Source organism: Plectropomus leopardus, chromosome 19, assembly GCF_026936395.1.
Source record: "Plectropomus leopardus strain MGB_pleo_1.0 chromosome 19, ASM2693639v1, whole genome shotgun sequence".
NCBI lineage: Eukaryota > Metazoa > Chordata > Actinopteri > Perciformes > Serranidae > Plectropomus > Plectropomus leopardus.
The window spans coordinates 761768-788004 of record NC_142194.1 but is presented as its reverse complement, the minus strand read 5'-3'; the positions used below and the strand labels follow the sequence as shown (position 1 = coordinate 788004).

At 43.8% G+C, this 26237-nt stretch overlaps 1 protein-coding gene across 1 annotated transcript; it reads left to right on the top strand.

The window, feature by feature from the left end:
* Positions 1-2671: 2671 nt before the first annotated feature.
* htra1b (HtrA serine peptidase 1b) lies at positions 2672-23311 on the top strand. The gene is made up of 10 exons (XM_042507992.2): positions 2672-3267; positions 9051-9150; positions 9741-9855; positions 10007-10096; positions 16696-16890; positions 17927-17959; positions 19682-19796; positions 20334-20391; positions 20563-20658; positions 22666-23311. Exons 1-10 carry the CDS (start codon positions 2808-2810, stop codon positions 22832-22834), a joined length of 1431 nt encoding a protein of 476 aa, XP_042363926.1. The 5' UTR covers positions 2672-2807; the 3' UTR covers positions 22835-23311.
* The last annotated feature ends 2926 nt before the right edge of the window (positions 23312-26237 follow it).

Here is a 26237-nt window from a genome sequence, read left to right as displayed (position 1 = left end):
CAGTCTGCTGTGGAGTTTTGTTACAAACAGAATCAAACTTTGTATTTAAACAATGCTGGTGTTAACATGTGGTTAGGTTTATGCACAAAAAACATTTATTCATCAAACATAAGAGACACCCACATCTGAGGGCTAAAAAGCTGCTGGAAAAATCTGTGACGTCTTCATATACAAGAATCACTTTTCAAGGTACTAGTCCTGAAAAACGGTCTGGAAAAACAGCAACAGGTACCTGAAAAACAACCATGTTTCGCCCGCAGAGCTGCACGGATCCATTAGATCGAGTTTCTCTGAATCATGACATAATAACCACGTGATGTCACAACTGATGACACAGAAAGCGTTTTGTTATCGAGCGTTAACGACTGATAGTTTCCAAAACAGAGCTTTGCATCATGCTGCTGATGACAGGACGGCTCTATGTTAAATAAAGATCACTGACTGAGACTGACGGACAAACTGCTTGTTTTGAACCGTTCGTTTTGAACCATGGTTCAGTGACGTGAAGAGGCACAAACACAGCGCAGAAATACCACGGATAAAAAGTGAGACTGAAGTTTAACTGAATATTAAACCAAACATACTTTGGTTTTCTTATAATCTTAAATTCTGTGTCATTCTGAGGGGAAACGAGATGATTTCATTATGTCATCATCATGGCATCATGGAGCAAAAGTCATTTAGCAATTACATGTTTAATGCTGTAATTAAACAGATTTGTTGGAAAATCCGCAGATAAAACCATCAACTTCCAGAAAAAAATGGCAAAGTTTAGGGGCTAAAATGCAGCTGGTAAAACAGCAACTTGTCACTAAAAATTGGCCACATTTGGGGGCTGAAAAGACGCTGGTAAAAACAACCATGGCTTACCTAAAAACACCCCTGTTTGGGGGCTAAAAACCAGCTAGAAAAACAGCCCTGCATCAGGAAAAAACACCGATGTTTGGGGGCTAAAAAGCTGCTGGAAAAACCCACATTCAGGGTCCGAAAAGATGCAGGAAAAACAGCCACAGGTTGCTATAAAACATTCGTGTTTTGGGGCTAAACAGCTTCTGGAAAAACAGGAATGGGCTGTTTAAAACAAGTGGTTTTATTGGTATTTAAAGATGGTCTGCAGCTTAGTAGGTGTCTCCCCTGAAAATCAGCTCATATGCTACATCACTTTGATATAAAAAAATGTATATTTACCTGTGGTTACAGAAACATAAGATGGCCAACACTTTTTTCCGGCGGTTTGGCTGCAAAGAAAGACAGCTGAAGTTTCTCTTTACAAAAATATTCCTTGTAAAACTTCAACAAAAAAAGTCTCATTCTGAAAAGAAAATGTTCAAAACAGATGAATCCCAAAAGCCATCTGAACCTTTGTGTCGATGTTTTGAATTGTTTCTCTTGATGGAAAGATCAATAGCTGCAGAGCCGCTCTCAGCGCGGACGTGCAGAGTGTGAGATCACAGACTGAGACTGCACTGAGGAGACAGTGAAATGCAACAGTAAACTGCTGCAGAGGACAAGCAGAAACTGTCCATACTGACTCTGCTGGAGACAATCTGGCAGAGAGACGGAGAGGAAATGGGACGTTAATGTCCTGCAGGGTTGATGAGGCGAGCAGGTGGACATGAGTGTCAGGGGACTGGGACAGGTGGGACAGTCTGAGGGAAGTGGAGACATTTAGAGGGACAGACTGAGTGAATAAAAACAACTGAGACAGACAGACAATGTGATGTAATTTCCAGTAAACAGTGAGAGGCCGTACATGACGTTAATTGACAGAAATAATTAAATTTATAATAAAATAAAATACATAAAAAGTTAGGAACAGAGAGATATCTCATAGAGCACATGTCACAGTTCTGTTTTTTTTTAAATAAATATAAAATAAACAGTAAATGACACATGTATCTGATCCACCTGAGCACCTCCTGGTTTTTATTATTTTATCTTATATCTTTAACCCTTCAGGGCCCGCCATAATATTACTCACACTCCTATCAAAATCAGGCTATAAAAAATCATTATATATTACTATGACTTTCTATTCTCATTTAGTTTATTTTTAGACCAACATCAGCCCTGATCAGGGCGGCACGGTGGCTTTGTGGTTAGCACTGTTGCCTCACAGCAAGAGGGTCCCTGGTTCAAATCCCGGTTGGAACGGGGTTCGGTCCGGGCGGGGGCCCTTCTGTATGGAGTTTGCATGTTCTCTCCGGGGTCTCCGGCTTCCTCCCACAGTCCAAAGACATGCAGCTCAGGTTAATTGATGACTCTAAATTGCCCTTAGGTGTGACTGTGAGTGTTCGTCTATGTGTCGGCCCTGCGATGGTCTGGCGAACTGTCCAGGGTGACCCCGCCTTCCGCCCGATGACAGCTGGGATTGGCTCCAGCCCCCCCGCGACCCTTATGAGGACAAGCGGTTACAGAAAATGACTGACTGACAGTCCTGATCATAAATCAATCAAATATTTATTCATTTTCAGAATTTTAATGACTTTACATTGTTGGATAGTATTATATACAGAAAATAAGTTGTTGCACAGTCACTTTGCACCATGCACAAATTCAACAACACACACACACACACACACACACACACACACACACACACCCCTCCCCCTCCTCCCCCTTGACAGACGTCACCCGCGCGCACCAATCGCCTCCATGTTTATCCTGCTTTTATAAACCGGGACAACCGGAGACTGAACCTCCACACTGTGACCTCCACACAACCGGAGAGCCGAGCAGAACTCTCACCGAGCACCGAAAATCACTTCAAAGTCCATCTTTCTGAGTGTCTGCAGGACTGTCCCATCATGCGTCTCCGGTTCGTCCTCTGCGTAACGGCGCTGCTCGCGTGCCCATACCTGATCACCGGGTCCCGGATAGCCAAACGCTTCGCCATCGGCTGCCCCGAGAAGTGCGACAAGTCCCAGTGCGCGCCGATCCCCGCGGACTGCCTGGCGGGAGACGTGCTGGACCGCTGCGACTGCTGCCCGGTGTGTGCGTCCGGCGAGGGCGAGCAGTGCGGCGGCACCGGGGATCGCGAGTGCGCCGAGGGGATGGAGTGCGTGGTGACCGACGGCGTGGAGGTGTCCGCCACCGTCAGGCGGAGGGGCAAGGCCGGGATGTGCGTGTGCACCAACTCCGACCCGGTGTGCGGCAGCGACGGCGTCTCCTACCGGAACGTCTGCGAGCTGAAGCGCGTCAGCAACCGGGCGACGAAGCTGCAGCAGCCGCCGGTGATTTTCATCCAGAGAGGAGCCTGCGGCAAAGGTGAGAACCGTGTGTGTGTGTGTGTGTGTGTGTGTGTGTGTGTGTGTGTGTGTGTGTGTGTGTGTGTGAGAGAGAGAGAGAGAGAACTTGAATGACCTCAGCAGCAGAATGAACTTTCTCAGAAAAAGAATCAAATGAGCTTCATGAAGTCAATGAACACACCATAAAACAAAATGAAATACTGTACTTAAATAATACAGTCAAATAAAGTTTTGTTTTATTACAGTTAAATCAAATACTCTCATAGTGAATATATCTGTTATAATAAAGTTTACAAACGTACTTTTATGATAAAACTAAATACAGTACTCTCATAATAAAACTGTTATTTAAAGTTAAATAAAGCACTAACATAATAAAGTGAAATGACTTACATTTATAGTAAAGTTAAATTACGTACTCTCATGATAAAGTACTGTTATAATAAAGTAAAAATAAAGTACTGTAATAATAAAGTTAAATAAAGTGATGTTATACTAAAGTTAGATATAATACTGTTAACATAAAATTCTATGAAATATCATTAAAATAAAGTAAAATAAAGTACTGTTATAATACATTTAAAAAGGAAGCATAGTTATAAAGTTAAATACAGTAGTGTTATGACAAAGATAAATGTTTTGTTACAATTAAGTACAATTAAGTGTTGTTATAATTAAGTTAAGTAATGTATTGCTATAATAAAGTTATATAAAATTAAATAATTAAATAATTAAATTAAATAATCTAATAAAACAAATTTCAAAATGACTTGAAAAATGATGTACGCATCATATTCAATAATTGTGATATTTTCATACTAAACATCCCACACTGAACAAGCCGAGATACATCCGATATAATCGACGTATCAACGCCCCCTATGGTCAGCGAAGTTTTCCTTTATGTTTGACACACTGGAGACATTTTATTTGGCTGCAGTCTGCGACGTCGCCTGCAGAGGCCTCTGAACCCGACACACTGGACCTTGAATGCTTCCTCTCACACACGTGCGTTCTACAGGTGTGTCGTCTCAGCAGGAAGTAAACTAACAAGAAGCATTTTGGTTGTTTGTGATTTTTGTCTGAAGCTGCAGGTTAAAATCTGACACAATGATGCTTAACTTTGACTCATGTAAAATGGGGAAAAAATTATGTTTTAGTATTTTTAATACTACATTAGTGGGTTTAAATGAATAATTATTTGGTTTCTTGGTGCGTCTCCGCCCGTCCTCACACACACACACACTGTCCGTCTTTCTGTCTCTGTCTCTGTCAGATTTACATCAGCGCCTCCACACTGCACCAAACTCTGAAACTGGGGTTGTTTTCCCTCTCTCTCTCTCTCTCTCTCTCTCTCCCTCACACACACACACACACACACACACACACTCTTAATATTATCTTAACAGGGTCATAATGTGTTGAAATGAGGCAAGCAGGTCCTGAGTGCCTCCCCTGTGCTGCAAAAATAAACAGTGTGCCCCTGAGTGTGTGTGTGTGTGTGTGTGTGTGTGTGTGTGTGTGTGTGTGTGTGTGTGTGTGAAGCTGCAGCTGTGAACACATTCGTTTGCTGAGGTTGGTTCAGGCTCTTAGTGGAGTTCAGTCAGGTCAGAGGCTGCTCCTCCTCGTCTTTATGCTTCTGTGCCAGTGGTAGCCGAGGCATCATGTTTTCGGTTAACTCATTCTTGTGAACGCAATGTCTCAAAAACACCTTCAGAAGTTTTTTGGGTTTTTTTTTCAAATTTGGCACAAACATCCACTTGGACTTAATGACGAATTGTGTAGATTGTGGTACTGAAAGGTCAAGGTCAGCCTGACTTTGCACCCATCTCATTCTTGTAGATGAAATATTTTCTAAACATCTCGAGAGAATTTTTTTTTTTTTCATATTTGGCACAAACGTTCACTTGGACTTCACAATGAAAGGATTACATTTCGGTGGTGAAAGGTCACTGTTACCTTGCGTCCATGCTATTCTTGTGAACACAATATCTCCCGAAAAAATTTCATGTATAGATATAGCTTTACTTCTTTCATTTTGCATTCTACATTTATTTAGTGAGCATTGTGAGCATTTGGCAACTGTGAGCATTTGGCATAAACATCCACTTTTAATCAAGGATGACCTAAATAGAATTGGGGGATCATAGGTCAAAGGTCAAGGTCACTGTGACCTCATAATTCTCATTCTTATGAACACGATATCTCCAGAGCGCCCTGAGGGAAATTTGGCACAAACATCCACCCAGGCACAATGATGAACTAATCAGATTTTGGTGATCAAAGGTCACTGTGGCCTCACCTGTCTCATTCTTGTGATCATGAAAGTTTGGTGGGCAAAGGTCACTGTAACCTTGCATCTGTCTCGTTTTTTAATGCAATATCTCAAAGGGGGCTTGAGGGATTATCCTCAAATTTGGCACAAACATCAACTTGGACTCAACAATGAATTTAGTGTTCAAAGGTCATGGTCACAGTGACCTTGCATCTGTCAGATACTTGTGAATGCAAAATCTGAGGATGGTCTTGAGGGATTTTCCTCAAATTTGGCACAAACATCCACTTGCACTCAACGATGAACTGAGAAGAGTTTGGTGGTAATAACTGAAAGGTCAACGTCACTGTAATCTCATAATTCTTGTTCTTGTGAACACAATATTTCAAGAAAACACACAGAGAATTTCTTCAAATTTGGCCACAAGTCAATTATTCATACTCTAATTATGACAGAATTTCACACAAATATCTAACAGGTCTCCTCACGTGTCGCTCTGCTGATCAAAGAGAAAAGGAAGACCAGCAAGTTGTTTTTCTCCTAAATGTTTTGTCCTCCTCTCTGCTCATTTTGAGGCGCTTTCTCTCCTCGTCCTTTACTGTCCCTCGTCTCCTCCTTTACTGTCCTTATTTACTCTCCTCCCATCTATGATCTGTCCAACCGAGAACGTTCTCCTTCGCCTCCCTCTGAAAATTTCTTGAGTGGAGGAAAGAAATCTGGAAGATGTCAGTAACACACACACACACACACACACACACACACATAGCGTGTTAAGTCTCCTGTAATGATTCATCTCTTGGAGCCGATTAGCTGATTGTGTAACTTGTTAAACAGATTTAGGTCAGCTGAGGTTATTTAACCCACATTTGAAGGGGTCCTCTTATTATTTTTTTCCTTGTTATTTCTGCTTCCTGTGCAGACGTGCGCGCTCTCGCTCAGATTGACAGGCCTGGATACAACGTCAACAAAACACGGTTGCACGGTGACTCAACTCTTTCAGGAACTGGAGGAATGTTTCCCAGTACAGGCTCGTTCGGCTCCTAATGAGATTTCGGATAAAGTTCAAAACAGGGTGTTGTTAGATTTTTTGGGGAATGGCATGTTTGAGCTGCGTTCAGGAGGTTTTTTGTGTTTAAAAACGGCTGCGATGAAGAGCCAGTTTTGCTCAAATACAGATCACACTGATCAGCTAACAAAACAAACTTTGCAGATGCAATCATCAGCTTTTTTTAATATTTTGGATTAAAGAATATACTGTTGTTATCCTTTTTTATTGTTACTTACATCTAAGGCTGGGCGATGAAGCGATAACGATATCAATCGCGATATAACTTTTCCTCGATTCAAATATGAGATGTTGTCGATGGAATGTCGATAGAAGCTGGGAATTATCAGTTTATCGGTATCGGTTGAAATAATCATTATGGTGCATCACTGGTTATGATATCTTCATATCTCACTGAGGAGTCAAAGCGATGTAAATAAAAAGCGTAAAATATGGTATTAATGTTAACTGCTGTCCATGTAGAGTCACCTAGATGAAATATTAACATATATAAAAGTAGAATATATCTTCTTTGTTGCTTCCATGTTGTTTCCACTTTACGACCTCAAAGCTCATCAACACAACCAAGTTGGAAGAACGACTAAACAACTCGGAAACCACAAAATTCTGACATCACGTGACTGCAGCATTAGTTCGTCCTGAAATACTTTCTATGAAAGTTGTGGACATAAGTCTCAAATTCGATAACTTTAGTCTCAATTTGTCACTTTGGACTTTAACATTCAAAGTTTCGATCTCGGGTCTTGACTTTGGACTTCAGAGCAAAGACTTTAGAGTCACTTTTGACTTTCAAAACGCTGAATCGCCCTCAGCTGTCCTTGTCTGCAGTGAATCTGCCTGCTGCAGTTTAACTCGCTGACTCTGAGCTGAATCGACCTTCATGACCTCAGAGCTGCCGCAGACACCTGCAGTGTGTTTGAGGTTGGGATGTTTCTCTGTCAGACTGACTGGATTCTTTCAGTTCACTTCAAAGCTGCAGCAGCTGGCGCACCACTAATCCCCCCCAGCCAAGCACACACACACACACACGCACACAAGTGTCTGAGAGCCGGACATTCACAACAAACAGCTGCTCAGTCAGAAGCAGCGCTGGAGGACGTCCTCGCGAGTCTGAGGTGAAGACTCGAGTCGTGTGAGTCCGACTTCACTCTGCTCTGCAGTCAGACTGAAGTCATAAACTTGACGACTTCTGACTTAATTTGACAAAAAGTAATGAGACTTAAAGAGGCACAATGACCTGAAAAAAACCTCGTCTGACAGCAGCAGAATATTTCGGAGAGAGTGCAGGAGTCAGTCAGCTTACACAAGCATGTCCAACCAACCTGGTCCCCAGGATAAATATTGGCAAAATATGTTTCTGCAAACCAGAGCCCTGATCAGGCCTGAAAGACGAAGAGAGGGAGGAGAGCCGGCATCAAGGTGAAGCTGACCCAATGAGATGTGTTTGAGACTCACTCAGCAACGAATCAGAGACCACTCTGCACACATCTTCACAGAGACATGGTTAACCCCGAACATCCCGGATAAAGCTGTTGCACTGGATAGGCGGACCTTGTTCAGAGCCGAAAGGACACAAGACTCTGACCCTTATTTCCACCACATCTGTGTGCCGTCCGGCTCCGATCTGTCACAGCAAACGGAGCAAATAGATTGAACTTAAACGGGAGTTATGGGAGTAAATGGAGCTATTACTTCTTCTTCTGTGCTGATATGATGCGCCTGATTCTGTATTTACTTGCCACAGTGGAAATCCAGTGTGATGCAGATTCAGAAAATGCACTGCAGGAATTGTTATGATGCCACCAGCAGCAACATGCTCGGGCAACCGGATGGAATTTTCATCCTAGCTGCTGATTTTAATCAACTCATCCTTCAACCCCAAAGATGTAGTAGGATCAAGGACAAATAGTTATAAATCTACCTTCTACCTTGTTTCCCTGGTTACTTTTCGTTATAGTTTTCACCGTACACAAACACGGCTTTGTTTAATTGAGCGTTAACGTCCCTGGTGTTACTTTTACGTCACTCTGCTCTGAGAAAACATGTTCTGGATGCCCCGTGCACAGATGGAGGACAGCGTCTCCTGACTGGTCCCAGCAGGTCGGAGCGGCTGGACTGAGAGCAGAGCGAGGTTGTGTGAGGTGACGGCTGCAGACTGTTACAGCTCTCTCTGCACATCCTGACGGCCCTCGCTGCTCTTTGTCCGTATCTTCTGAGGCCACCAGTCACTTCCTCTGTTTTATAAGCGTCAGCAGAGCCTCTGCAGCTGCTCACAGACCGACACTTTATACAACTCCACATCTGGATCTGCTCTCACACAGCAGCATCGCAGCACGCCGCAGCACACACACTCGTCACACTTCAAACAGCGAGTTAGACCCGATAACAGCGGACACTGCATTTTTGTGTGTGTGTGTGTGTGTGTTGCAGCTCATTGACAGTGTGTTTTTGTCTCCTTCAGCTCAGCAGAATCCCGACAGTCTTCGCTACAAATACAACTTCATCGCTGACGTGGTGGAGAAGATCGCGCCTGCTGTGGTTCATATTGAACTTTATCGCAAGTAAGAAAAAAACACACAAACGCACCGATAATGACCCGCGTTTCCACTCTGACAGGTTTGACGGTCGTCTCGTGTAGCCAAACGTTGTATCTCCTCAGCTGTGTCCGCGCTCTGGCTTGTTTTGGTTTCTTTAAACCAATCACAGTCGTCTTGGGCAGAGCGACGCCCAGGATGCAGGATCTTGTGAAATACTGTCGAGCACCATAATCTGTACCATCATCTTTTAGCAGTTTCTTTATTAAACATATTTAATTCACAGATTAATTCATAAAATATGAGACAGGTCGATCAGCTTCACCTTCTGTGTTAGAAGATGTAACACAGAAAACGTGGCCAATATTCCTTCAGATATCGAGGTGTGCAGATATGAAAAGATGAAGTACACATTATCAAGAGCTCATCATCAAGCTCAGTCTTGTTTGAGTCTTTAACACGTTTGAAGTTAAATTTATCAAAAAAATCCCCTGCAGGTGAGTGAAGCAGCAGTAGAAGGAGAATTCTGTCTGTAGTTTGCATTCATTTATGCGACTGAGTTGGATTAGTGTTTGTTTGAGGTTATAAATCAGAAACGTGCTCCCCTCTCTGCTCAGGATGATATTCTCAAAGCGGGAGGTGGCAGTCGCCAGCGGCTCTGGGTTTGTCGTGTCAGAGGACGGACTCATCGTCACCAACGCCCACGTGGTCGCCAACAAGCACCGAGTGAAGGTACGCAAAGCAGCCGCTGTAGTAGAGTATGGTTTCGTAATAGACTGTATTCTTTGTAGTTTGTTGTACTGTGGAGAACTTTTTTCTGCATTTGACAAATATAAAAAAGTTTATCCCGGGTGACTCAGTCAATACATTTTGTTTCCTCCAGGTGGAGCTGAAGAGCGGAGCCACATTCGACGCCAAAATCAAAGATGTGGACGAGAAGGCCGACATCGCTCTGATCAAGATCGATGCACCGGTGAGCAGAGACACACCGTTATTCCTGTTTTCTATTGTCTCTTGACTCTTCTAGTCATCGTCCCTTTACTCAGTCGTCCAAATTTCCCTTGAAATCATGACGTTGAAATCGGCAAGTTCCCCGAAAAAATACATGAACTTTCTAAAAAACAAACACAACTCGTCACCTGAAAAAAGACATAAAGTTTCTAATAAACACACACAAGAAGCTCCACTCATCACCCCAAAAACATCTGAACCCTCTACTGAACAAACACAACTCGTCAGAGAGAGTCAGAGTTTTTCAAAACGTCTCTTCAGAAACGTCCTCTCTGTGTGTCCTCTCTCTGTGTCATCTCTCTATTTCCTCTCTCTATGTCCTCTCTCTGTCCCCCTCTGTGCCTTCTCTCTATGTCCTCTCTCTGTGTCCTCTCTCTGTGTCGTCTCTCTCTGTCCTCTCTCTGTGTCCTCTCTCTGTGTCCTCTCTCTGTGTCGTCTCTCTCTGTCCTCTCTCTGTGTCCTCTCTCTGTGTCCTCTCTCTGTGTCCTCTCTCTGTGTCGTCTCTCTGTGTCCTCTCTCTGTGTCCTCTCTCTGTGTCCTCTCTCTGTGTCGTCTCTCTGTGTCCTCTCTCTGTGTCCTCTCTCTGTGTCCTCTCTCTGTGTCCTCTCTCTGTGTCCTCTCTCTGTGTCGTCTCTCTGTGTCCTCTCTCTGTGTCGTCTCTCTGTGTCCTCTCTCTATGTCCTCTCTCTATGTCCTCTCTCTGTGTCCTCTCTCTGTGTCGTCTCTCTGTGTCCTCTCTCTGTGTCGTCTCTCTCTGTGTCGTCTCTCTGTGTCCTCTCTCTGTGTCCTCTCTCTGTGTCCTCTCTCTGTGTCCTCTCGTGCCCTCTGTCTCCTCAGACAGACGTGTATTTTTCCTCTCTCCTCACTAATTCAGGTATTTATCCGTTTTTGGAAAGTGTGCTTTTCATGAGCATTCCTGGAGGGACGGCTGGTTTTTGTTTCAGCTGGTTTGATGTGAGCAGAATAAAATGATGACTCATGGAAGAGGATATCTGTGGAGGAGGGCAGGAGACGGAGGAACGTTTTCATGTGGCCTCGTTCGGGTTTTCTCGTTCTTTGTTTTGTTTTCGGCTGGGTTCACTTCAGGATGGGAGGTTTTCCGCAACATGAGTGCAATGGAAAAAAAAAATTAGCATAAGAGGGTCAGAGTGTCTCATAAAAGGACAATGTCGTCCACAAAAACAAAGTCAGTTTGAAGCCAGATTTGGATCAAAGTGCTCAATATTTCATTTCTCCATGTTGATTTAAATCTCCCAGAGGAGTCTGAGACCCTCACCTCGCTCCGTCCTCCAGTTTATCCACCAACATGAAGACCCGCAGCGTTAAAGCGGGTGACTGAACGGTTAAAGTTGTGCATCTAAAAATAGGCAGGATAAGAGAAAATAGCCAATAAAGTGAAGGAAATAAAGTCCAGCTGTGCTTAGGAAAGCAGACGCAACTCTCATCTGGATTCTCTTTTCACAATTTTAAATGTTGGATAACCTTTATTAGGATTTAACCCCATGAAACCTGAACAAATTTCTGTAATTTTTTTCAAAACATGGGAAAAAGTCAATGAGCAAGTTGATATGAAATGTTCCAAAGAAATCAGAAGAAATTAGTAGATTTAGAAAACTATTTTTGTGAAAATGTAAGGATAAAAAGCCAGGGAAAAAAATGTATTTATAATTATCATAAAAATCATCAAATATAGAGCTGACACACACGTCTCCGTCTGCGTGCACAGTGCAGGTCAGTGTTAAACACAGATCAGGTGACGTGTTCACGTTAACCGTTAACGTGCCGTCCGACGTGTCGCTGCGCGCTCAGGCCTGATAAGCTTCAGCTTCATAACTATCAGAGAGAGATCGAGCTTTTGTTGACTTCGTTGGCCTTCGTGCTCACGCAGAGGGAACAAAAATGCAAAATAAGATCTTGTCTTTTTCCAGCCTATTTCTCCCAGACATAACTGACTTCAGCTTTTTTAGCAATATGAGGCTTGGACCATTTTCTCAGATTCTACTACTACCGCTTAAAATTCAGCATCAATCCAACTTTATAAGTATTTAACCCTTTAACCCCAGAGTTAACTGGTGCCATTTCTTTCAAAAACAGGTAAAAAAAACAGGTAATAATCAACTTGGTAAGAAATGTTCCACAAATTGCAAGAATTTGGTAAATTTAGAAAACAGTTTTTAGTCCAGGGAATAAAGCTTTAAAAATGGGGAAAAAGCTAGGGGAAATGATAAAGATATAATTTTCATCATTACAGATTAAAATCTTTAAAAGATAAAATTATTATAATTTTGAAGCACATTGTAATTTTTGAGCACTTTTTCTGGGTCATCCCCTTCTTTTGTTTAACTTTCTTTTAAATGTAATTAGTTTATTACAGATTTGAAATTAAAAACTAGAATTATTATAATTTAAGCACTTATCCCAAGAGTTTTTTGGGGTAATTTTCACATATTTTTTTACTAATTTCCTGTGAATTTATGGGTCAGTTCTTTTGAAGAAGCTCATTGCCTTCTTTCCATGTTTTTGAAACAAATCAAGGCAAAATGCTCGCGTCGCCCCTCCCCTCACAGCCACACTCACACACACCTGTTCCCACTTTGCTCATCTCACCTCCTCACCTGCGCCTCCTCAGCCTCTCTACATAAACCGCTCCTCTTCTTTTGTTCTCCAGTCAGACAGTATCAGTATTGTCCACCCTGCTGACAGGTTGTCTTTTGTCTTTCTGGAGAGAGAAAATGAGTTTTTCAGCACTTTCAGAGTTTAAAACCAAACTTCAGTTGACCTCTGTTGTTCTGTGGTGACAGCAGAACTTTGCAGAAAAATACCTTCTCACATAAAAACACACAAAAAGTATCTGCAAGGACAGTTTCCACAAAATCACCAAAAAATCTGACAGAGAGCTGGGCCCTAAAGGGTTAAATGCAGCTAGTTTTTTATTAAAAAGGTGCGAGGTGTTTGTGTCGGCTGATGCTCGCTGGATGAAAGCAGAGAAAGAGTAATGAGAAGGAGAGGAAGATGAGAGAGGGAAACGCCGCTTTGTTCCTCGCTGTGTTTGTGTCTCTTAGCTTATGAGCGGCGCCTCAGCTTTGTAATCTCGCACCGAACAAAGTGACGTCTTCCTGGAAACCACAGAGCGGGAAACATGGTCATTTTGGCGGTGGGCGGAGGTCGGCGGCCTCAGTGCAGGAGAACAGAGGAGCTTTATGTCGAGTCAAACTCTCCGTTCATCTCCTCTTTGTTTCTGTCTCTATGGAGCAATGCGGTTTCACCTCATTAGAAAAGCAAATTTGTTGTTTATTATGTGAAAACTCGAACAGTTTGAGTTTAATTTTAACTTTGTTTTCAAATCCTTCGACTGACAACAACCCAGGTGCATTATTTACATTTATGTCAACACAAAGTGATGAAAAACAACAAGAAACTTTGCTGGATCACAATCAGATTTAAAAAATTCATTTCCTGACTCGCAGATTTCGCCACTTTGTCTCTCGTGCATTTACATGACGTTAGAAATATTATTGTGTCAGTCCGACTAAAGCATGACTTTACATCTGAAATCTGACGGACTGAAATACTTTTGCATGTAAAGCACTTTTATGTGTAAAAGCTGCTATACAAACAAAGATTATTATTATTTATCCATGTAAGTATGATTTCATTTTCCTGCTCTGGATGAAGTGTGGTGAGGTGCTGCTAATTCTCACTTTTTTTCACACTTTGGCCTCTGTTTCAGGCTCCACATTTTAGTTTGCTTTGTCATTATGTCGTGACTCATTGGGACCTCAGGACACACACTGTCTCTCACACACACTCACACACACACACACACACTCTTAATGCACACACTCGAGGTGTAGGTCATGTACTGATGTGTTGAACATACCTGTGGTGTTGATACCTGTTCCGTCTCTTCATCACTCTGCAGCTGCCCTAAAGTATCTGTCCATCTTTCATTTCATTCCTCCTTCCTCCCCCTCTCACCTTGTTCCTCCCCCTCTCATGTTGTTCCTCCCCCTCTCACCTTTTTCCTCCCCCTCTCTCCTGATACAGTATGTGTCCTCCCTTCTTTCTCTCTCTCAGTGCAGAAACTGGGTCAGATTTTTGTTACTTCACAGAGGAAATGAGCAACACATGTGTCTATCATCAGCAGGGAAACACACACACACACACACACACACACACACACACAAACAGAGGCATACTGTCACACTTGCTGATGAAAGTTGGGTCTGAACATCACGGCTGCTTCATGTCTCAGTGTTTCTGCTCGCCGTCACATCTGCAGCTGAAGTAGGTTAGTGGGACGCCGTGCAGCCGGCCAATCAGAGGGCAGCTGAGGGCTGCAGCCACAGCGTCTCAGGATCAGGCTGTAGACGTGTTAAACGAGCTGGATACTGCACAACGTGTTTGTCCCAGTGACCAAACTTGGTACTGCAACAAAAAATTCCCTGAAGGAAACCACCCTCGCTTCAGAGCATCTTTATTAGAAATAAAAGAGTGTGAAACTGCTGAGAGGATAAATCCAATCACACACATTATAGACACCACAAGAGCTATTGGAAGGATTTCCCAAGAAACATACATTAATGAAAAATGTCAGGCTGTAAGCAGCATCCAAGAGACACAGCGCTGAAAAAACACACTAAAAACATCGAAGGGAAACGCCAAACGACAGTGAATCTGGAGTTTACATTCAGTTTCTCTGGAGAGGGTCTTTACAAACAGGAACTTACAGTCCTGCAGAGTTTACCTTTAAAGAAAGAAGACTTCTTTATGTTTCCATAAAAACATTTTTATCGCAGTTAAAGAGGATGCACAGAAACATAAAAACTTGTTGAGAAATCCAAAAATGATGCCAAACAATGAGACGCATGAGAGCAACTACCATTTACACCAAATAAAAATACTAAAATCTCTCTCTCTCTCTGTAAAAATCTATTTTGCAGAAGCTGATTATGAAAATGAGTTTTCAGAGCTCCTAAAAATATATTTGACATTTATATTTTCACCTGCCGAGAGGGACTGTGACTTTCTGTGACTTTAATAGTCAAATCTAGTAAAATCACGGAAAACACGCAATAAAATTAATTTCCATAAATGTTGGTCCATGCCTCTCAGTGTGTGTGTGTGTGTGTGTGTGTGTGTGTGTGTGTGTGTGTGTGTGTGTGTGTGTGTGTGTGTGTGTGTGAGACAGCAGTGTGTTTCCAGGTCTTAACAAAGTGGAGAGAGACACTGTGAACCTGATCCAGCTGGAGAGTCATAAAGTTCCACTTAAGCAGATTATGACTTATAAAAGTCTTTACTGGGCTCTTCCCAGTAGCCGTCAGAAACACTCAGCTCTTCAGGAATCTGCAGTAACTTGATGGAAAGGCTGCAAATTCTGATCCAGTTCATCGGAGCTGCGGCAGCAAAAACTCTTGCAGAGTTATCGACTCGTTCTGGGTCTCTGTTCCCGTCTCAGGCTGTAATATCGACCCGTGGAGGTGACTGATTTCTTTGGCTCCTGGGTGAGAATCATGACAGAAAAAGAGGAGAAAACTTAGAATAGATAATGAACACCATCCTGCTTTTATTGAAGGATTTTTGGAGATTTTTATGACATGAAATGACTAAAGTTTAACGATTCATGCAAGATTCATGCGTGTAAACCTAAGTTTACGCATCCAAATGATGCAGGCATTTTAAAACCCATCAAACGTCTCTAAAACGCTGATGATTTTTTTAAACGATGACGCCCACGTTCACCTCCTGATGGGCTGTTATCAGTCACGTTCAGCTTCGTCTACAAACCTGCAGTGACCTCATACTACCTGTGTCCTCCTCTCACATCACCGTGAATAACGCTCTGATATTTCACTTTATTTGCTTTGCAACAACTCCCAATCTGTTTCCTGCCACCTTCATCGCCTCATACTTACAGTTTCACCTCGTCATCAGTCCAAGCAAAGAAATCTCTCACTTTTCATTATTTCTGTTGTATCTGCTTCCTGTTTGCATCAGCAGGCTCATGCTCAGCGTTCATGAGCGACACATTAAATGCACTTTCAGGTGCGTTAATACAGACAGAGATTATTCCTGAAATGCTGCTGCATCACTTTGAGACGAGGCTGCAGGCAGGACGTCGTTTTTGGTGATTTACAGTTGAAAGTTTGTCAGAGAGAGTTTGAGTTGTGACTGAAGAGAAAGTTGGTCCAGACTGAGAGCTGACTCAGCACCGCACAGGAAACCTGCGTCTGCCTCCAAACAGCTCCTGCAGAACAAACTGCTGTTTACCTCCCAGCGTGTGTGTGTGTGTGTGTGTGTGTGTGTGTGTGTGTGTGTGTGTGTGTTCATCATCTGTGCGTCTTTCAGTTTGTTTTTTTCCACCAAACTCAGACGATCCTGCAGCATCTCAGTGCGTTTTAGAGGATCGTGTCTCATTTTTCAGACTCTTCTTTAAACCTAAAACACAACAAAGAAAAGTAAAGAATTTAAAGTTAAGCTGTGCTTCAGTCAGACAATCATCTTCCATCTTCAGCCATCTCTCTATCTGATTCTCTCTCCTGTGTGTGTTTGTCGGAGCAGATGAAGCTGCCGGTGCTGCTCCTCGGCCGGTCGGCGGACCTGCGTCCCGGCGAGTTTGTGGTCGCCATCGGCAGCCCGTTCTCCCTGCAGAACACCGTCACCACCGGCATCGTCAGCACCACCCAGAGAGGCGGCAAAGAGCTGGGCCTCCGCAACTCCGACATGGACTACATCCAGACCGACGCCATCATCAACGTGAGTCAGGAGACACGCAGACAGAAAGACACACTGTGAAAACAAAAAGACTGACGCTTTCATGAAGTCTCCAAATTTTGCAAAGTTGAAAAGAACACGACACAAATCATTTGCATCTTTACGTTCATGATACAAAAGAAAATGTTGGCTTTGTACGTTTCTGCAAACCACAGATTTGATGTTTGCATGTTTGTATCACATCAACGTTTCTGAAGTGACGTAGAGACGCCCGACAGACCGCAGACCAACAAACAAAGCGACACATTTTGCATTTTCAGCAGCTTTTTAGGCATTAAAATGTTTGTTTTCGTTTGGTTTCGACCGAAACATTTCCGTATTCACCGCTCGGATAATGTCGTGAAAAGAGTTTGTCTCTTTGATTCATCTTCTCTGTCTGAGCCATTTTATTTTATTTTATTTTCTGTTGTATGTAATTACCTCCTCCAAACGCTAGGGGGGTGTATTGGTTTGGTATTGCCGGAGGACATTTAATCCAGAGAGCATCAGTAACAGGGGTTGCATTTGGGTGGAAGCAATCAGTTTTTGACTGTGCTCAGGGAAGATCGCCGTGTTTTCTTTATACTTTAAGTTGTTTATTAAGTGCCGGATTACAGATGTGATAAGTGCCGGATTATTGATGTGATGGCGGAAAGAAGAATAAACGCGTGTGATGAGGAACCTGTGAGCCTGGACCGTCTTTTCCAAGTACACGTCGAAACAACAGTAGCCCAATTAGCAGCCGGTAGCGGCTAAAAGTATAGGACCTAGCCACTACATTCTCGTTCTCTTTGATTGTGTTTTAGGCCCAAACGTGATGTTTTTCTAACCATATCCGAGTGTTTTTAGTGTCTGAATCTAACCATGTGAACCACAGATCTGCAACATCATTACATACAAATGTATCTGTAGTTTGCAGAAATGTCAACATTCACACGCAGCATAATGGTGTTTGTAGAGCAGCGTCCTCACGACAGAAATGCTCAAACTTTGTTTCTTTGCTTTGACATTCTTTATTTGCCTCTTTGTTTTCTTGCAGTACGGCAACTCAGGAGGGCCACTCGTCAATCTGGTGAGTGACAGACAGAGACAAGTCGTTTCTGTGAGTCTCAGCATCTCAGAGTCTGAGAGTCTCAGCATCTCAGAGTCTGAGAGTCTCAGCATCTCAGCGTCATAGAGTCTGAGAGTCTCAGCGTCCCAGAGTCTGAGAGTCTCAGAGTCTGAGAGTCTGAGAGTCTCAGCGTCTCAGAGTCTGAGAGTCTCAGCGTCTCAGAGTCTGAGAGTCTCAGCGTCTCAGAGTCTGAGAGTCTCAGCGTCTCAGAGTCTGAGAGTCTCAGCATCTCAGAGTCTGAGAGTCTCAGCGTCTCAGCGTCTCAGCATCTCAGCGTCTCAGAGTCTGAGAGTCTCAGCGTCTCAGAGTCTGAGAGTCTCAGCATCTCAGAGTCTGAGAGTCTCAGCATCTCAGAGTCTGAGAGTCTCAGCGTCTCAGCGTCTCAGAGTCTGAGAGTCTCAGCATCTCAGAGTCTGAGAGTCTCAGCGTCTCAGCGTCTCAGAGTCTGAGAGTCTCAGCGTCTCAGCGTCCCAGAGTCTGAGAGTCTCAGAGTCTGAGAGTCTCAGAGTCTGAGAGTCTCAGCGTCCCAGAGTCTGAGAGTCTCAGCGTCTCAGCGTCCCAGAGTCTGAGAGTCTCAGAGTCTGAGAGTCTCAGCGTCTCAGAGTCTGAGAGTCTCAGCGTCTCAGCGTCCCAGAGTCTGAGAGTCTCAGCGTCTCAGCGTCCCAGAGTCTGAGAGTCTCAGCGTCTCAGAGTCTGAGAGTCTCAGCGTCTCAGCGTCCCAGAGTCTGAGAGTCTCAGCGTCTCAGAGTCTGAGAGTCTCAGCGTCTCAGAGTCTGAGAGTCTCAGCGTCTCAGCGTCCCAGAGTCTGAGAGTCTCAGCGTCTCAGAGTCTGAGAGTCTCAGCGTCTCAGCGTCTCAGAGTCTGAGAGTCTCAGCGTCTCAGAGTCTGAGAGTCTCAGCGTCTCAGCGTCTCAGAGTCTGAGAGTCTGAGAGTCTCAGAGTCTGAGAGTCTCAGCGTCTCAGCGTCCCAGAGTCTGAGAGTCTGAGAGTCTCAGAGTCTGAGAGTCTCAGCGTCTGAGAGTCTGAGAGTCTGAGAGTCTCAGCGTCTCAGCGTCCCAGAGTCTGAGAGTCTGAGAGTCTGAGAGTCTCAGCGTCTGAGAGTCTGAGAGTCTCAGCGTCTCAGAGTCTGAGAGTCTCAGCGTCTCAGCGTCCCAGAGTCTGAGAGTCTCAGCGTCTCAGCGTCCCAGAGTCTGAGAGTCTCAGAGTCTGAGAGTCTCAGCGTCTCAGAGTCTGAGAGTCTCAGCGTCTCAGCGTCCCAGAGTCTGAGAGTCTCAGCGTCTCAGAGTCTGAGAGTCTCAGCGTCTCAGAGTCTGAGAGTCTCAGCGTCTCAGAGTCTGAGAGTCTCAGTCTCTCGTTAGTGGGAGAACATCCATATGTTGAAACAGAGACGTACGTAATCTCATATGAACAAACTCCCACAAACACCTCATGAAGTTCAGAAACGTAAATACAGAGTTTAGGTCATCGCTGGCGGACGGACGCACGCCGCAGCTGAGGATGATTATAAGATCGTCTCACTGAGGAACAATGTGGCGCCACTTTAACGGCCAACTCACCGAGGGGCGTTCACGGTCAATTAATATGTGTGTGTGTATGTATGTGTGTGTGTGTGTGTGTGTGTGTGTGTGTGTGTGTGTGTGTGTGTGTGTGTGTGTGTGTGTGTGTGTGTGTGTGTGTCCTGCAGGACGGAGAGGTGATCGGCATCAACACTCTGAAGGTCACAGCAGGAATCTCCTTCGCCATCCCGTCAGACAAGATCCGACAGTTTCTGGCAGAGTCACATGACCGACAGGCCAAAGGTCCGCAGCTTTAACTTCTGCATCTAAACTCACAGAGACAGAGACAAAAAAGAGACAAAGACAAAAAGAGACAGAGACAAAAAAGAGACAGAGACAAAAGAGACAAAGACAAAACGAGACAGAGACAAAAAAGAGACAAAGACAAAAAGAGACAGAGACAAAAAAGAGACAGAGACAAAAAAGAGACAGAGACAAAAAAAGAGACAGAGACAAAGGTCCGCAGCTCTGACTTTAACTTCTGCATCTAAACTCTCAGAGACAGAGACAAAAGAGACAAAGACAAAAAGAGACAGAGACAAAAAAGAGACAAAGACAAAAAAGAGACAGAGACAAAAAAAGAGACAAAGACAAAAAGAGACAGAGACAAAAAAGAGACAGAGACAGAGACAAAGACAGAGACAAAGACAGAGACAAAGGGGAAATGTGCACAGCTGTCTCTCATAGAAATGACTTCTGTGAATTTGAGGATCCGGATGAATTAACAGAACAAAGTGAGAGAAGATCATCAGTCACGGCAGGTTTCCTTTTGTTCTGCAGGAAAAACGTTACAGAAGAAGAAATACATCGGCGTCAGAATGATGAGTCTCACTTCCACGTAAGTTTCTGTTTCTGGTGATTAGGATTTGGAGGTCAAAGGTCAGTGTGACATAACTCAAGAATGAATATGCTAATTATGACAAAATTCCACCGTAACTGAAACGTGATGGATTCACGGTGAAATACGACTGCTCGAGTTTAACGAGGAGCGGATGTTGTGTCCCGTCAGACTAGCGAAGGAGCTGAAGGAGAGGCAGTCCGACTTCCCCGATGTCACCTCGGGGGCTTACGTCATCGAGGTCATCAGCCGGACTCCAGCTGAGAAGTGAGTGTCGCTCTCCAATAATGATCTACACGCTGCATTTTCACCTGCAAGTCAAAACCATGTGAGGGGGTTTAACTCTGCGGGAATCGTCCGGGTGTAGTTTGAATCAGCTGCCAAAAGTGTCACATTTTTCTTGGAGTTGGAACAGATAGACGGGTGCACACACTCGCTGCTGCAGAAAATGTGTTTTTGGGATGGACATGAAAAGCTTGTTGAAAACCTGAGAAAACAGCAGGTGGAGTTTGTTTTTATTGTCTGGAGGTTTCTTCAGGACGAGGGTCCGATCCTGCTGAAAGCACGATTATTAGACGTGAACTCTCGGTGCGTCTGCAGGATGTGGAAAGTTCACTTTGGGTTTTAAAGCTGCTGTTTTGCTTTTGGCTGAAAGCTGGCAGTGATGCAGTCGTGAATGTTTCCCACCCAGACCGTCCAGCTCCCTCTGGCAGCGAGGACAAACCGCTTCAGTCAGTCCACAAGGTTCTGCTTCCTCTTTGCCTTCAGGCCTCCACATTTAAGGAACAAAAAGAGGCAGATTATTTATATATTTATGAAAGCAAAGCCTGAAAACTTGGCTTCATGTGAAGTATTTCTTTACTACTAAATATTCATGACTACAACAAAGTTAGCTCTATAGAAAACAGGCCGTCAGACTTAAAAAACAACACAAATCGAAGGAAGTTTTTCAGGGAACAAACCGAACAAAAATGTTTGCATTGTACGTTTCTGCAATCCACAATACATTTCTACGCTTCATACGAATCATTTCAACATTTCTCAAGTGATGCATCGTTGTTATCAGGAGGTGGAGGGGACAGAACCTAAAAAAAGGGTGTTTTAGTGAACTGTTGCTTTTTTCCAGACAAATCAAAGCAACAAAAAAAGACATCACTCATTTTCTGCAGAAATAGTTCAACAAAAAGCGACTGCTTTTTACAGAGACGTTGCCGAGTTTCCTGGCAAAATAGTTTGACAAAAAGCATTTTTTTCCACTGACACATCACTGCATTTCCTGCCAAATTAGTGGCTCAAAAAGCTGATGATTTTTTCTGATACATCTCTGCGTTTCCGGTGTGATAATGTGACAAAAGCTTTGAATCGCCGCATTACCTCACAAAGTAGAAGTCGGGTTTATTAAAACATGATCTTTTTGATTATAACTAATGTTTTTTTGTGTGTGTGTCCAACCTGACCACATGTTAACTGCAGCGTTGTTCGTATTTGCTACAAAATAACGTACAAAAGTAACGTCACGGTGGTTTGTGAAAACACACAATTCCAACATTTATCTAAAGTAGTGCTGGGCCGTTAACGGCGTTAATGTGCTGCGTTAACGCGGGATTCTTATCGCGCGATAAACTATTCACTAAGTTGGGTCTATACAGTGAGCAAGGCACCAATTTCACTGTAGCGCGGATGTATACCTGGGCGAATTACGCGGAGGGGGCGTGAACAAGGCGGGAGCTGGTCTGCCTGAGTGACCGGAGTGATTGGCTCAAGCCGTGTCACAGAGCTGCTGACCGTTAATGGTCTTCTTCATGACCTCTAATGTAGGCCCACAGTTCAGTTAGGGTCATGTTATCAGAGGCTGCGCCCTCTGCTGTTCATTCCAGTTAGCAGGAAAAAGCTTTTTCCACATGGAGACAGAACCTGTGCTCCTAAATGTCTGTGTTTAACAAAATAAAATAAAGTTAAACACCAAAGTAAATCTTATGGAACATTATTTTTCTTTACCAAATATTATAGTAGAACAGCTTTCTCAAGCAGTTTGTGATGCATTTTCATCATTTAGATAGATAGATGTTATTTTGAATGTCTTTGGCAAAATTCAAATCTATAATTTTAATCTAGATTAATCTAGATTAACTACAGGATTGCAGTGAGATTAATCTAGATTAAAAAAAATTAATCTATGCCCAGCACTAATCTAAAGGTTATAAAATAAGGAAATGTTGAAAGGGAGATATGTCCTTCTGAAAATAACTCACTGACTCTTTTTCCTGGGGACAGCGCCGGCCTGCAGGAGGGAGACGTCATCATCAGCATCAACGGCGAGCGAATCACCTCAGCCAGCGACGTCAGCAGCGCCATAAAGCGGGACGAGACGCTGCGGACGGTGGTGAGGCGAGGCAACGAGGACGTCATCCTCACCATCGTCCCCGAGGACATCGAGCCGTGACCTCTCAGCTCCAACGAGCCAACAACCAACCAACCAATCACAAGCTGGCTCTCTGTGTTTTTCAGCCAATCATGAACACTCTGAAAAACCGAGCAACCAACAGGGTGAGGTGTGTGTACGTGTGTGTGTGCGTGTGTGTGTGTGTGTGTGTGTGTGTGCGTGCGCTCCTCTTCATGCTGTTCGGCTCACACATTTCCTCACAGGTCCAACTCGACGACCCCGTGAGCTGAAGCCGCCTTCAGGCTTCATGTTAGTTTCATTATTCTTCTAATCCCAAATTTTTTTGTTTTTTTCCCCATCATCTCCGACCTTCGATGTCATAACGTCCTCCGTCTCCACGCAGAGGTCACTGCAGGTTACCCTCCGTCTCTTTAGTTGTGTTTGTTCTCAATGGAATATTTTTTTAATTGTATTTTTTTGTCTCTGTGTGTTTGATGACAATTTTTCAAAACAGGGAATAAAATGATTTGTAATACATTTGTGGTTTTTATCTACACTGATTCAGAATAACTATAAGCACTAACGAGTTTTGCACTAACTTTAAACAGCCAACTAACTGTAGCCATATATTCAATATTTGAAAGCTTTGTACGTCTGTAAGTCGCATTCTTGTGAGAGCAACATCTCTTCAACACCTTCAGGTCAAAAGCTCACTTGAACTCAACGATGAACGAGTTCAGTTTGAATTTTAGTTTTGTTGAAGGGAAATTCATTTACACCATTAACTGATGCAGAAGAGGCACAAATTACAGAAGAAAAATTAACCGCAATGCAGGAAATGTAGTGTTTGAAAATCAAGTTTTGTTGGTGTCTTCTGTGTCCGCCCTCGAGCGTAGCAATGATTAAAAAAATAATGATAAAAAAAACATTGTATTTGAACAATTTTCCAGTGAAATAATCTTCATAATAACTGAAAAAAAATCAAACACATTTTACTGCTTGTTAACTTAAAAATTTCATTTTCCACTTTGAATAAAATTAATGCTTGACTTTTTAAATATTTTTTTAGTAAAAGACACTGGACAGTCACTTGACATGGATGCAGGACAAAAGAAAAAAAACGTAGACATCTCAAAATTTAGATCTGTCGTTATTAACCTGAACATTTTTGCACGTTTTTTGCCGTCCCTGAACGTCTGTAACAGATGCAGGAAGATATTGAGAATCATATTGAGACGTGTGGGTCCACTGACAAAACGGCGGTCTGTGACGAGTTGGGATGAGACGTAAGTTGAGGTCCATCTTGTTCCACACAGACGTCTCTACAGCCGATATCTGGTGTTGAATTTAGGGTGAACTATCCTTTTAAAATTACTGAGAAACCAGAATATGTCAGGACTGTGTTTTCAGTGTGATGTGCTGCCCCCAAGTGGCCAAAAAATCCTTTGATATTAATAATCGATGCTCCAAAGAAACTAAATAAGTGAATATTTAACCCTTTAAGACCTTGATCTACATCAGTTTTCTCTTTGTCATGAACTGGTTACATATTTCAAATTATTCGTAATTTCTTGGGTTTTTTTTAGGCAATTTCATGTAAAATGCTCATTGCCTCACCACATTTTTGAAAGAAATCAAGCCAAGTTGCTCAAGTTTCACAGGGTTAAAGTTCGAATAATCGGTCACAAACTTCCTCACAGATGCGTGTGTTTGAAACGACGTCGATCTGTCAGTGAATTCCAGGTCGACCCGAGCGGCCGAGCTGCAAAACAACTCCATCATCCCTCAAACATGTTGCTCTCTGCCGAGTCGTCCCTCTGTGCCGACTCACACTCTGAAACACTGAGCTCAACAATGCATGACACAATGCTGTGTGCGTGTGTGTGTGTGTGTGTGTGTGTGTGTGTGTGTGGACCCAGTAGAGTGCAGATGTTACATAAGTCCAGTGAACACTGTGAGGTCAGTCATATGTTGTGTGTTCAGGTTCATGGAGGTCAGCTGATGTAAGAACGCCGCCGTGTTTTCTCACAGAGCGTGGAAGCTGAATCAGTGTCCCGAGTCCAAGGACGGCTCGAGGACTGGGCACCAGGGGTCAATGGCACCCAAAATGCTTTACCTGCCCCACTAACACCAATCATCGTCATCTTTAGCCAAACAAATTCTCACTTTGAGCGGTTGTTGTCACGAAAGCAGGGATACTCAACTTGCCTTTAAATTGTTTCTAATTACGCACGGAGGTGGCTATTAATAGCGCCCATTGGCTACCACTAACTGCAGGGGGCCCGCTCCCCTCCGGCGGAAATGTCCGACACTCCGATGCTCTGACGCTCCGGCGGAAATGTCCAACGCTCCATTGCATCAGCAGACATGTCCGATGCATCAGCAGACATTTCCAACGCTCCGATGCTCTGACGCTCTGATGCTCCGGCGGACATGTCCCACGCTCCGATGCTCTGACGCTCTGGCGGAAATGTCCCACGCTCCGATGCTCTGACGCTCTGATGCTCTGGTGGACATGTCCCACGCTCCGATGCTCTGACGCTCTGACGCTCCGGCGGAAATGTCCGACGCTCCGGCGGACATGTCCCACGCTCCGATGCTCTGTCAGATAAATTTATACATAAGAATTTTATCAGAATGTGGGAAATGAAGTGTCTGACACTCAAAGCCTCCCCAGGACCCCTAGACCCACTTCTTGATTTATGTCCCTCTGGCATTGGGCTATGAGGTGTCCTTTATTTTTCCACCGAGGAGGTGGCAACCCTGCAACCCTAGGTGTGAGTGATCCTCCACAGGCTTTTTTTTTTTGATCAACAAGCTCTATTTTGATGCTGTTTTATGCACTCTGACACCTTTTGGAGACTAAAAGGACAAAAACGATGTGAGTGTGTCAGTCACTTTACACCCGGCACACTGTGGGGGGCTGAGAGGAGAATGTCTGACATCCTGTCCTCGCTGGACGCCTCCTGAGACGATGATCAGGGAGGTTTCTGTCTCTTCCCGCTCAGAGACGATGAGACGTGAATGGATCCAGTGACCCAGTTTGTCCTGATGGACACAGCAGATTTTCTCCTCTGCTGACTCACAGTCTGTCCTCCACATGTCCAACAAAACATCCGCACACCGTTTAGTAATTTGGTGTCCTGCTTATGTAACATGTGACCCACTTCATGTGTGCTGACTCAGCTCGCAGCTGGCGGCTGGTTCTTTGGCATCGAGCGTCTCCTCTGCTTCTCTTTAGACTCTGGCAGCTCCGTCTTCACATGTCCTCTGTGCAGAGCGGTTCTCTACATGAGGAGACTCTCGGTGACCTCTGTGGTTCGATTCTGACCCCTTTATGAGTCAGCGTTACTGGAACGCCGGCGGGAAACATCGGCGAACTGATTCTAGCTTTTGGGAAACTCTTGAGCAACATTTTCCTCTTTCTGCCATCGTCCGTTGACCTCGCGGAGCGTCCATAAAT

What these genes read in the sequence shown, in the direction of transcription:
- htra1b (XM_042507992.2), top strand. Translation starts at nt 2,808, where the DNA reads ATGCGTCTCCGGTTCGTCCTCTGCGTAACGGCGCTGCTCGCGTGCCCA. An exon ending in GAGGGCCACTCGTCAATCTG is followed by an intron (nt 17,960 to 19,681) that starts GTGAGTGACAGA and finishes TGTGTCCTGCAG; the next exon opens with GACGGAGAGGTGATCGGCAT. An exon ending in ATGATGAGTCTCACTTCCAC is followed by an intron (nt 20,392 to 20,562) that starts GTAAGTTTCTGT and finishes GTGTCCCGTCAG; the next exon opens with ACTAGCGAAGGAGCTGAAGG.